The 12,983-nt window shown below is 46.0% G+C and overlaps 1 protein-coding gene across 1 annotated transcript; it reads right to left on the bottom strand.

The window, feature by feature from the left end:
• Positions 1-371: 371 nt before the first annotated feature.
• LOC111977900 (PR domain zinc finger protein 2-like) lies at positions 372-12,363 on the bottom strand. Its single transcript, XM_024007702.1, is given in 7 exon segments — positions 372-1,954; positions 2,178-6,814; positions 6,999-7,109; positions 10,509-10,635; positions 11,244-11,396; positions 11,565-11,668; positions 12,249-12,363. Coding segments are annotated over 7 exon segments (5,265 nt in total). The 3' UTR covers positions 372-1,936.
• Positions 12,364-12,983: the final 620 nt, after the last annotated feature.

Raw genomic sequence — 12,983 nt, 5'->3', positions numbered from 1 at the left:
TGCAAGCTCCCTCAAAACTTGAGACATCCGTGGCATTGTGTTGTGTGACAAAACTGCACATTTTTAGAGTGGCTGTTTATTGTCCCCAGCACAATATGCACCTGTGTAATGATGCTGTTTAATCAGCTTCTTGAGACACCACACCTCCTTATTACTGGAACACAGTGGCTATTACTCTCCAGCTGTTCACATCTCCAGACATGATTCCAATTTTCAAACCTTTGAAAATACTTCTGAACATCATCACCTTTGAACATTTTTGACAATCCTCAATATGATCATTGCTGCTACATATTTCAGATGAATTCACTTGATTACATCATAAAGATGAAATAAAGTCTCGGGACCATTTCGAAAAGAAAACAAAAATGCAAATCTATAGGGAGTCTTTATTCAGGGAAATGTTACAGGGGAAATATTCCAATGACTACATTTCAATTATTTTTCTGAGGCAACTCAGTTTGTCATGTGCAATAGAAATGTCTAAATCCCATTCTTCACATTTAAAACCAAATAACTGAAAGGTCCAAATGCAGTCGTTTTTACCTCAATATCAAACAATTTCAGGGTAACAATTAAGTACCTTACTGTGATTGATTTCAATAAAAATTGAAAAGAGCAATTTCTCAAGAATTTTGCTAGGACTGTCTGGGAGTGGTCTGGGTGAGTATTTTCAAACAGCTCTTACATTAAAAGAGCATCGTAATTTTCACAGTAGTATTCCAACCCCAGCGAGGAAATATCTAGAAAATACAGAAAATCATGTTTGACTGCACTGGTCCTTTAAGGATTCATACTGATCTAATCAAAACAGTTTGGCAGATTTTCTTGTTGAAGTGCTTTCAGACAAGAGGGGGCTACTTACACATAGTTATAACACATCAACATGTGAGCCTCTGAAACCCACAGTGTCAATCATCTGGATAAGCGGCAGTGTTCCTTAGCCACTCACATTTTCAACGTGAAGAGCAAATCTCATCTTCCCTATCCCTTATCTGGGAACTAACGGTGTTAGGTGGCATTGTTCTAGTTGTGGCAGGTTTCCCTGCTGGTACTGCTCTGATAAGCAACATGAAGACAAAACATACCAGAGACAACACACGTCTCAACTTTGAGATGAAGGGGTCAACTGTTGTCAGACCACGCATACAGCACATGCCTGCCATACAACACATTTGCACACACACTCTTTCAGCCAGCCTTTCAGACAACCCACTTCTACAGTTGAAAACAAATGTTTAATCCTAGCTTCCCAAACAAACAAAAAATAAAAAATAAATGCATATAAGAGATATTCTACAATGTATTCTCAAAGGAGTATTACATGAATTCAAATATACATATTCATTTGCAAAAGATTTGTATTAATTAAAGTAGGTGCATGACTTAACATAGGACACAAGCGAGGGACAGGGTTCTGTCTAGTTCTACTGGATAATCAGCACATGCATTAAGAGACTGTTGAACCCTCCAACATCTCAACAACCAAACAAGTAAACCAAAAACACAGCGAAAGAAACACCAGACCAGTTTTGTGAACTGATATAAATGATTGCCATTTGCAATATATCAGCTTTTAACCGTAACGGAACCCCAATGTCAATGTTATGGGTCAAGTTATGACTTAAAATATATGACAGACTGTATATATTAATTTACAGTCTGTTAATCGTTTCTTTTTTGTGTTTAAAAGTCTCAGGCTCATTTCACAGTGAGTGATGGAGAGAAAAGCATCCCTCCTGTTCAGCCAACACAGCATGTGATGTGTAGAGAGCAGAGTCCATGATGTCCTGTAACTGAGCCAGCCCACCTCCAGATCCCCCTGTCTGTCAGAACCTTGGGAAGGCCAGAGGATCTCCTCCAAGGTGAGCCAGCACAGTGACACCCTCCTAGCCAGGGACTTCTTTCTCCTCAGATCGACATGGCTCTACCTGGCTCATTTCAGCAAGGACTCCTGGAAGACGAGACAACGCATCAAGATATCAACAAGTATCAACTACAGTGATATGTCTTCTCTAATTTGAAGTGCAACACAGAACCTGATTAACATAAACATTGTGAACCACGTTGTGTGGAAAGTGTTTTTGTAATATATTGTGTAAAGGATTATTTAAAAGTGAGTCGTAACTTGGCATGAACATAGGCTGAGACTGGACACCGTTTGAAAGTAACATTACCTGGGTCTCTTTAGGTCCCTGGCTGGAGAGGTCCTCTGTTTTCACCTCCACAGGAGCTACATTGTTGGCCATCTGTAGGCTCCGTGTCACCGGCCCACCAGCTCGCTCCCTCGCTCTCAGAGAGAACCGTTCCCCTTCTTTCTTAGGCGGCACCTGAGACGGCTTCTGTAGGGGCAATTTCATCTCTGCTACCTTCTTGGGCGGCATTTCCTTGCCCATGCGTTGCTTTGTCTGGGTTGCTGGCAGTGGTGCAGAGTCACTGGGAGTCTCAGAGGGTAACGGGGTGGGGGGTAACGATTGAACTTTGCCTTTTTTACTTTTCATGTTGAGAGAAACTGTGGCAGCAGGGAAAGAGGCTGGCCTCTTGGTACGCACCTGCGTGACAGCCGTCTTTCCTTTACCTGGCGGCAGTGGGGTCTCAGCCTCCGCAGAGCCGGGTCCAGAAGTGCGAGCGCGTGTTTTGCCCAGGGTTTTGGGCACCGGTTCAGCAGTCTCTGGCTGCTGGATCTCAGAGTCTGTGGTTCTCCTTCGAAGGCTCATGTTTTTATCTACAGCTGGTGTTGCCTCTTCTGCTGCTGCTCCCTTTTTGGCCTTTTTAGAGACAGGCTTCATGGGACAGCTGACTGCTATATGTTTACTGAGGCTGGCAGGGTAAGTGAACTCCCGACTGCAGTGAGGGCACACATGGACCTCCTGCGGCTCCTCCTCTTTAACCTGGCTAGGGGCCTTAGCAGTAGCAGCAGTCTTATTCCTCTGAGTGATGGCCTTCTGAACCAGCTGGTTCTTCTTCTTACTGAGGGAACTCATCTTGGTTTTGCCAGGCGGTTCTTGGTTGAAGTTCAGCCTCTTGGGTTGGCCCATTCTGCGGAAGGCGGTGTGCCCTGCGTTGGCAGCAGAGGCAGGCGACAGAGCTCCGTTCTGGGGCTTCACTATCTGTCTGAGAGGGATGGGGTTCTTCTTGGGAGTGTACCGCCTCTTATCACTGGCGTTGGCACAGGCTAGTATGTGCTTGTGCAGCTCGGGCATGTTATCAAAGCTCTTGCCGCACTTGGTGCATCGGATGGCAGTGCTGAATGTCTGGGGMATGTTGTGGGTAGTGAAGTTGGTGGCCGAGGCCACRGAGRCTGCAGCSGTGCGGTTGTGGTAGGGGAAGGGGGGTGGCTTGAAACTGGGGTAGTGTTGATTAATGCCCAGGCGTACGTCTGGGCCTTTAGGCTTGCCTCCCTCAGAAGCCATGATCTTTATTGTAGTGTAGAGCTCTTCAGTTGGGTCCTCCGGTCCAGCCTCTTCATGCTTCCCGTTAGTATCAGGCTGCTCCTCCTCCTTCACATCAGAGACCCCCTGGGAGGAGGCAGCTTCAGCAGAGGACTCAGGCCCTGTGGTTGAGGAGGGGTTACTCTCCTCTTTGGCCCTGGCTGGGTCTGTGTAATTCTGTGGCCTCAGCTTGCTGCTCTCCACCGCTGCGTGTGTGCACGGCTGGCTGGGATGCAGGTCTTTGTGGTGCTGCTGGAGGTTGCAGAGGAAGGCGAACTCCTTGGAGCAGAAGGAGCAGACAAAGATGCGTCCCACACCATGGAGGGCTGTGCGGTGCTCCAGCAGGGCCGGYGCATTCCCGAACAGCTGCACACAGAACTCACACCTGTAGGGCCACTCAGCGGCGTGCTCCACGATGTGCCGACTGAGCTCTTTGATGGAGCGGAACGGATCCTCACACACGTTACACACAAAGCTCTTACTGAAGGGGTCTGGCTCCAATCCCTCCTCCTCCACCACCTCCTCAGAGGGCTTTTCAGCAGCAGCAGATGGAGGTGAAGACACTGTGGCACCAGGAGGAAGGCCTAAATCAGCCAGCTGATCCATGTGCTGGACCTCCTCTTTAATCACAGTGCTAGAGAGTGATGCTGGGGAGACCACTGACGGAGCTGGGACATCTGATATTCCAACAGGAGAGGTCGATGAGGAAGTGGGGGGGGATTCTTTTACGGGTGATAAAACAGGGAGTTCAGAGCATTGGGATTTCCCCTGTCCCGCAGTAATAATCGGTTCCAGGTCTGGGTTAATTTGGATATCTAAGAAACTGTGGTTCCCACTCTTAGCAGGTTTAGATTGTGCTGAGGATAGACTCACAGGGACAACATCAGATACTGAGGAGGACTCTGTAGAGGGGTTTGATAAAGCTTTCCCGATAATGGGATCTGTATTGTGGGTGGGGTCTACTGGCTTAGTGACATGTTCCTCATCTCCATAACTGTTACTTACCGCAGCTAATATTGTCTCTGCTGTAGTAGAGTTAGATACACAAACTGACTCGTCCTCACAATGGTCAATGGATCTGGGGGACATTTTAGGGGAGAGGAGAGGGAGAGAGCTGGAAGTGGGGCAGTCTGGTGAGGGCATAGAGGGTAGGACAGGGGGAGGTGGAGTTGGAGAGGTGAGGCTGGAGACGCAGGGGGAGGAGGGATTCATAGTGACAGGGGTTAGAGAGGGGGGGGAGGGATCGGCTGATTCAAAGGGCATATTGGAAGAGGGACTGTGAGAAGCTGTGCCTGTACCACTGCTTGCAGTATACTGAGAATCTGGGCTTCCCAGGGCACAAGAGCCCTCCTCTCCTGCTGGGTTTAAGCCAGCGTACTCATTCATCAACACCTTCTCTAGCATACTGGTATTGGGCTTCTTCTTCTTGGTGTGGGGCTGTGTCGGAGCTGGACTTCCCTTGGACTCTGGCTCCGCTGTACTCTTCCGACTCATGCTTAAATCCAGCACTTCCTCCCTGGGCGTCTTGTTGAAGCCGTCACTCCATTTACTGATGCCGCTGGAAAGGTCCAAGGGCTGCTGATTACATGAGTTCCCTCCGCTCCGAGAGGCAGACCAGCTGCACCCGTCCTTCCCGCTGGGACTCATGGTGTCCCTCTCCTCCTTGCTGGACAGACTCCAGGCAGAGGACATGCCCAGGCTCTCCAGCTTTGGCACCTTGAGGGTGTACGACGAGACCCCAGCCTCGCTCTTACAGCCATCTGCTTTCAGCGCAGGGCTGAGCTGTGGAGATGAGGGAGGGGAAGCCGTTCTTCTCTTAAACCTGCCTGAGGTTGCAGGCAGGGACGCAACGGAGAGAGGGGGAGCTAATCTGTGGCTGTCTGCTATCAGGGCGATGGTGGGTTTCTGACCGTCTGTCTGAGTCTGGAGGAGCTGTTTGAGCTTAGGAGACAGATAGATAGTTTTCTCCTTTTGAAATGCTAATGAGTCTGAGGACTGAGGGAAGAGACTTTCCACCAACAAGGCAGATGAGGAAGACGTGGAGGAGGAAGAGGAGGCAGAGGAGGACCCATTTTCAGACTCCATTTTAAGACTGGGCATGAGCGGGGGTGTCGACGTTCTCCTTTTCGTCGTGGGCTGGCCGAGGTTGGAGACCTGCTTCACAGCACAGGTCCTGGTGTCCACTTTGAAAGCCTGACTGATCTGATTGGGGCTGATGACCACTGCATCGAGACCAAACAGTGCTGCAGAACTGGAGTCCACTTCGATCACTTCACAGCCGCTGACTGAACTAGTGGACAGGATCTTGCCGTCGATGTACAGGCTGAGATTCTCCGAGATGTTATCGGATATGTCGACCATGTACTCCTCTCGGTCCCCCTCATCCTCAGTGTCTGCACTAGGCACATAGACAGGGGGTGGGCTGGCACTGGGGGACTGCTCAGGCAGACGCTGCTGCTGTTGCGGGCTCTCCTGCAGCAGCATGCCTTTCCTGCGCACACCCTTGGGCAGTAAGTGGCGCTCGTGGATTCTGCGCTGGTGTCTGCGCATGTTGGTGTGAGTGCCGAAAGCCTTATTACAGTACTTGCAAGGATGAAGCTCCTTTGTCTCWCCATTCTCATCCACGATAAASGGCRGYTCACTCTCAGCCGCAGGGTCCTTCCTCACAACCTSAYGGCTCRSCATAYGTCCTCCAGGGACKGGGGASCCCKTGACAACYTAGTGGCCAGAGACAGTGSRACAGTCTGGGCTSGAACKYRCAGCCTGCCCCAGAGGASTGAGTAAAGTAGCAGTCCCAGCRAGTGAGCCAGGCCTTTGGCCRTTGTTRTTTGGCCCGTTCTCATGCCTCCGCTCGTGCCGCCGACGRCCCACCTGCGAGCCYAAGGACTTGCCACAGTAACGGCATTTGAARGTGTGCGTRTGCTGGTTTGCYGTGGCATGGATGTGTGTGTGGCGCTCCAAGCCCTGTTTGGTGGAGAAATGGCGCTCGCAGTGCTGGCAGGGATGGGACTCCTCTCCGTGGGGGTCACCTTCAAGGTCAGGGTCGAGGTATGGGTCAGCCTCTGGTTCAGGCCTTGGTAGGGATGAGGCAGTCTGAAGGCTCCCAGGCCCCACCTCACCTGGGCTGCTATGGCTTAGTGGCAGATCAGGCTGCTCACTCCTATCCTCCGACTCAGCAGACCGAGCACTCTGCGTTATCAGCGACGGCCGCTGCTGCAGATCCCTTGGGTCTTCCTCATCACCCTCCTCCTCATCTTTCTCTCTCATTGCTGCTGAGATGAACTGGGCTTGAGAGAGGCTGTTACTCCCCATGGTGGAGCTCTCCCGAGTCCCCTGTGAAGGCCCTGGAGATGGGGAGGGTCTCTCGTCCTCCTCATTTGGACCTAAAACCGCAGAGCAACAGAATATAAAAGTAACATTTAATTTCAATGTAAAAAAATATTCTGAGATTTTAAAGGGGGAAACCTAGCCGAAATGGTTGAAATACATGAATAACACGACTTAACTAGCTACACCTGAACAGACTTCCCAAATTACAAATATCCATTATAAAATGGGGCAACTTACCTTCCTCTGTATCCCACATCTCTGTGACAATAGGTTTGGTTCCGCCTGTTTGTTTGGGCCCACGGAATCCACCCAAACAAGCCTGTCTGGCTCTCTCCAACAGTTTTCTGGCTAAGGTAGAAAGCACACATCAACCAACAAACATTAGCCAAACTCAAATAAAATAATTCACACCAACGCAATACTGGTAAGATGTGGAATGTAATTTCTTTAAAATGTTGACATTGGACTACTTCTACATAAGTAAATGCACCATCAGAAAGAAGATGTTCAGATAAGTGAACATCTAGTGGGGAAAGTGTACTAATTCACACCTTAACTCACAACTGTGCTGTGTATTGGTTGGCACTTAAAATACATGGAATTTCAAACTCATAATATTATATTTGTCTAACAGAAAGCAAAGCAATATACAGTATGACTGCTGAACAGGATCTTAAACAATGTAGGCCAAGTACCACATGTGCTTATGTCATCAATTGTCTTTCGATATTACCATACAGAATGTTTTTCCCCATTCTTCTAAACAGCTGCAGGTTTAAAAGTCAGGCTAATGTCCAATACGGTCAAATACAACTTCTGGCCAAAATGAATTTTCACAGCTATGATGCCTTCATTCAGAATTGTTCAAGTCATACTAAACTACATAATGAACAAACTGTCATGTGAAGAGACATGGATATTTTTGGAATGGCTGATCAATGTAGTGGTTATGTGCCTAGCCAGGAGACCATTTTGAGTTGATATCAGCCAGCCTCAAGAGACTGGGCTAGCATCCAGTCATCACTGGAGTTGCTGTGACAACAAGGTCATCTGGCCTGGCCTACAAAGCCTGATTCATGCGACAGAAACACATGTTGCAGCTCAGTCACCTGTGCCCCTCAAATTGGTTTCAAGTCAGCAAAATAAATAAGTGTGAGTGCTTGAAAACACGCATTGAAATTGTGCTAGCATTTAGTTTTTTACATTGAAAGATTATATGGTGTATAGATAGTTCCCACTTGTTGGAAATTTGATGCAGATATGTACATGATTTGTCAAAGAGGGATTGCAGATAAATGACAAGTAGGCTCTCTCAACAGACAATTCTGAATGTTGAGACTTCTAACACAACTCACTGATAGTACTCAATAGGCATTTTAACATGGCAATGTTCTTAGCCCCTGGCTATCCTTAGTCCCAMGCAAAAACTGGTCGTGGGCTAGCTAAGCCTGTGTCCACACAAACAGAGTTGCCTGAAACCAACCAACTGTCACTTTTCTGGAGTAAAATATTCAAATTAGGAGACAATGGAACACTGATTGACTAGCCCTGCAAAGTCGGTGCCACCCTGCTCTGGAGCAGTGCCAGCAAGACCACTTTTTTTATGAGTGTGAAAACGCTGGAATTAGAATGCACCGTAGTGAATGAGAGAAAACAGATAGGCCGCGAGCGTCAATGCCGTCATGCACTTCACATTAGAACGCAAGTCTATTTTTTTCCGCATCTACGTGAAGCAATTCCGGTACAGTGAGCATATAAAACGCCACAAAATACCGTTTGTGCATTGTTACGTCTGGAATTGTGAGATGTATAAGTTAGTTAGAAAGTGTCTATTTAGTGTTAAATTTAGCTGCCAGTGACAATAATACATATTTGAAAGCAATAACTTTATGCCTACCTTTGATGATGCCAAGCACATGCATATAGCCTAGGCAGGCTACGACTGGGAAACTCGAACTCCGTTCAAGAGAGAATACTGTTATGTATAAATAACCAGACTAGCTACATTCTTTAAAAACTGCTAGGGTGTATTAGCTAACGTTACAACTCTCCTGTTCGTGATCCAACATAACAGGAGGCAGGTACGGTGGCTCCCGTAGGACATAATGTGAGCCAAAATGAACACAATAATTCACAAGGGCTACATAGCAAACATAAATACAACTGTTTATTATGGATTTTCATGACAATTAAATTGGCATAAACTACTTAGTGTATGTGAATTGACGCTCTACTCGCACGCAAATTAACGTAATCTGTTTGATTTCAGTTATGCCCTGGGATAAAAGCTCTTTTAGCCCTGGGCATTGGTGTGAACGTGACTATTTAGTTAACCTTTAACTAGGCAAGAACAAATTCTTATTTTACAATGACGACTTACCCCGGCCAAACCCTCCCCTCACACAGACGACGCTGGGCCAATTGTGCACCGCCCTATGCGTCTCCCGATCACTATTGAGTCAATAAATCAGTGCAAATTAAAAACAGACCGGGGTTGAATGCATAGATAGGCCTACACCAAACTTAAATCATAGACATACAGTTAACCAACATCGTTAACTGGTCATTCATATTGAAAGGAAAACACTAGGTCAATTTCATGTAGATATAAAAATGTAAAAAAGTATGAATTTCATTCTAACGGGTAATTATTATGCAAAATGCAACTCGATTTTAAGATTTGGTATTGTTGAGAAAGGAAGGGTGGGACTACAGAACTTGTGCAACTACATGCATCCTGGGCCTAGTCTGCAGCACTACATTACCTCAACTTTGCATTGACTTTGGCTGACTAGCTAGCTAGTCGCTACAGTCCTGATGCCAAATGAAAATGGAGCTCACTTACCTGGGAAACATGAACATTTCAAATTTGTCAAAGTATAAGAAACCTATACCGTGTTTGTTACGTCGAAAATAAAGGGTGTTTATTTTCAGGGCAGGCATATTCCTAGCGATGGCACAGACAAAATTGATAAACGTATCCAGGTAACGTTAGCTAACTAGATGTAGCGAAGGGTTTACAGCACATGTATGACACATACATCGAGTAATCTACCATCCCTTTACCACAACGGCAACTGTTTTGATCAGTTATTTTCTGAACACAAAAGCCAGCACTTTGCAATCTAGCACGCCCGTACTTGACCTAGCCTGTTAGCTCGCGAGCTAGCTACCTGAGCTGAATTGACAGCAGAGTGAAACAAACCGATCAGACTATGAAATCCCTAACCTGCAAGTCCTGTAACATAACTAGCTAATTGGATACCTCTTAAATATAGGTAAGTAGAWAATGGACCAACGAATCAAATAACGTGGCTCGCAAATAAGTTGCTAGTCTGGAAAGGTCACATCCTAGAAAACTCGGTGGCTGGTTCGTCGTGACGTTTACGTTAGCTAGCTAACTTATTTATCCGACAAGCCAATGTTGACAGTATCGTGCTGTCTGCGTTGTTACATACTAGCTACCAATTTGGCTGCAATCAACCTTTTTTTAAATTGACAGTAACATAAAACTACTTTTGAGATAGAAAGTTTGGAAAGGAAAATGACTGCATCTAGTTAGTTACACCTCACTGTACTGTTAGCTAAGCTAGCTAGCATGCTATCAAGAATTCAACTTCGAATGGGCGTAAGGACAATTTCCTTCGACTTCTGCCACCCACTGCCAGCTATCGTATCGAAGAGTTTGGTAAATATGTACTGCAAAATGTATGAGAGAAATTAGAATTTTAGGGGTGTACGCCTTACCTCGCTTTGCCCTGGGTGAATTTTTCTTGTTCAGATTGCTGGCTCTTTCTTCCTCTAATGCAGCTGTTATCTCAGGGTTGTCTTCCCCATTGTACCACACCAGCAACTCTTCCCCGGGTCCGATTGGCTGTTACAAGAAAAGAGGAGAGTGGGAACAAATCAGAGACAGGTTTGCTGAGAGACAGGATGAAATACTTGGGCTCTTGTTGTGCCTGTCAAGTCCAACAGGAAGTTAGGTCCTGACATTTCAGTAGTTGTAGATGCCAAACTATGTATTTTAACATTTTTAAATGTAATTCCCTTTATAAATGGTTTATTATACCCAAGTATAGCAGAGACAGCATAATACAAATTTGGATTTTGCATTAATTATTTTTAAAAGTTTACCACAGTGGTAAAACATAGCAAAGACCAACCAAATTGGTTGTAATTCTCTCATTTGGCTTCAATGAGAATAACCCCCATACTAGCCAGCAGATCCGACCACTTGCTTACATTAAGACGCTGCGGAGCCTGCGTGAGATATGGCTTGGGAAAACATACCTCAATCCAGGAATGAGAAATGCGTTGTACTACAAATTGTCCCATTATCCCAACTGTTACACCGAGAAGATTGAACGCTAAATAGCCAGTACTCTTGCATTCACATGCCTAAATAGCAAACCATCACTCTGCTTTAATGCTCAAATGTTTAGAGAGTAACATTTTACCAGTGAGACTTCATGTCTGAATTACCCGTAACACTTTGTAGTAAATGGCTCGGTTGATCTCCATGGGGAAAAGGTTCTGTTCTTGAGTGGAGTGTGCCCAGTTTACATACCGTAGCCAGTTCCCCTTCATGGGGTCTGTAGCATCCACACACATCCAGCCCCTGGCTGGAAAATACACCTACAGAGGACAGATTGGTTATCTGGATGATCATCTTTAAAATGTTATGAAAACGGATAACAGCATATATAATACGGAGGGTGTGCTGTGCCTGTGATGTTTACAACCTATATGTCTGTGAAGGCACTGTAGATCTCTGAGGCTTTTGCTCTATCCTCTGCTGCTCACCTCCCACATGTAAACATTGCTGGACACCTGGGACCTCTTTTTCTTCTCTCCTACAAACGGGCCGAACCTCTTGCCTTTAGGGATCAGCCTCGAGGCCCAGACACCTGGGGAAAAGAGTGGAGGAAAATTCGTCAGCAATCTCAAACCAAAACCCCACTGCCTACTAAATGTTGCCTAGGCAACTCCCTGCCATTGGGGATAGCGATCCCAAATCAAATTCATCTTACAAATGCAGATTTTTTTTAAGTTGGCCAGAATTGGACATGCACTACAAAATTCACAATTAACCATGCAATATAGAAAAGCTTTCAGACTCTAAAAATGTATTAAGSTGTGCCGATTCTCTGAGGCATGCCAGAACAGGCTGGAGATTATTATTTTTCTTGAGTTGAAAGCCTTCATAATGTACTCTGCTTCCACTGCCAGATGTAGTTCTTCCTCTCCCTTGTGATCACTGGTCGTTACTGTATGGTCCTAAGTATCAGGAGCTACACTTATATGAGCTACACTCATACCACACCAGCGAACGCCACAGTCAGAAACCACAGAGCCACTCACTGCATATCGTACGGTGCACTGCTAGCGGAATTTTACCACCAACAAATGATCATTGATCACTTATCTACAAAACTGAAAAGTGATGTGACGTTAGAACAAACCCAAAGCAGCTCATTTTCAACTCACCAATACGACTTTGATCAACAGCAGAGCAGCTTAGTCTCATGCTATCGGGCAAGCCCTTCCACACATGGCACGGAATGTCAGCGAGCATTTCCTTTGTCCCTCCAGGAACTGCCATGGTCACCTAGAATATAACACACAATTTCATATCTAAAACAGACCACCACCCTGACCAAAACATAAAAACACTCTCACACCGGGAGCACTGTAAAACTGAGCATAAATGTATTGGCTTCTTTTACCTGCTCATGTAAGACTCCACAATGGACTCTGGGTCTGGCACTTTGGGCAGGCTGTACTTACATTGGATCTAAAGGGGAGGCAGCACAGGAGACATGTATAATTGTGGTCTCAGGATAATAGTCAATCCTATGGTTGGATAATAGCATTGAGGCAGACTGCCGATGCCACATATAGCCACATGATAGTGACTCTGCCAGAGTCACTACTGATTATGAAGGGGATAGCCATCATTACTAGTACTCCACTATAATTAAGATTAACTACCCCTTTATTAACAACACAAGGTGAAATATAAGACATGCATGTTTGTGGAATCAAGTTGTTCTTCTTACAACAAGCTTGAGAAGCACAGGTAGCAAGTTCCTTTTGTAAGAGGTTGTATTTGTTACTCATAAGGTACTGTATTAGGAAAGGAGAGGGGATTCTAAGGCAAACTGTCCTGGCTGTCACTGGTTCAAAATATCACACTCCTTTATGTAGTTGACAAACTCCGAC

The sequence above is a fragment of the Salvelinus sp. IW2-2015 genome, linkage group LG1 (genome assembly GCF_002910315.2).
Source record: "Salvelinus sp. IW2-2015 linkage group LG1, ASM291031v2, whole genome shotgun sequence".
NCBI classification, from domain to species: Eukaryota; Metazoa; Chordata; class Actinopteri; order Salmoniformes; family Salmonidae; genus Salvelinus; species Salvelinus sp. IW2-2015.
The sequence above is the reverse complement of the archived record's forward strand: the minus strand, read 5'-3'. Positions and strand labels throughout refer to the sequence as shown.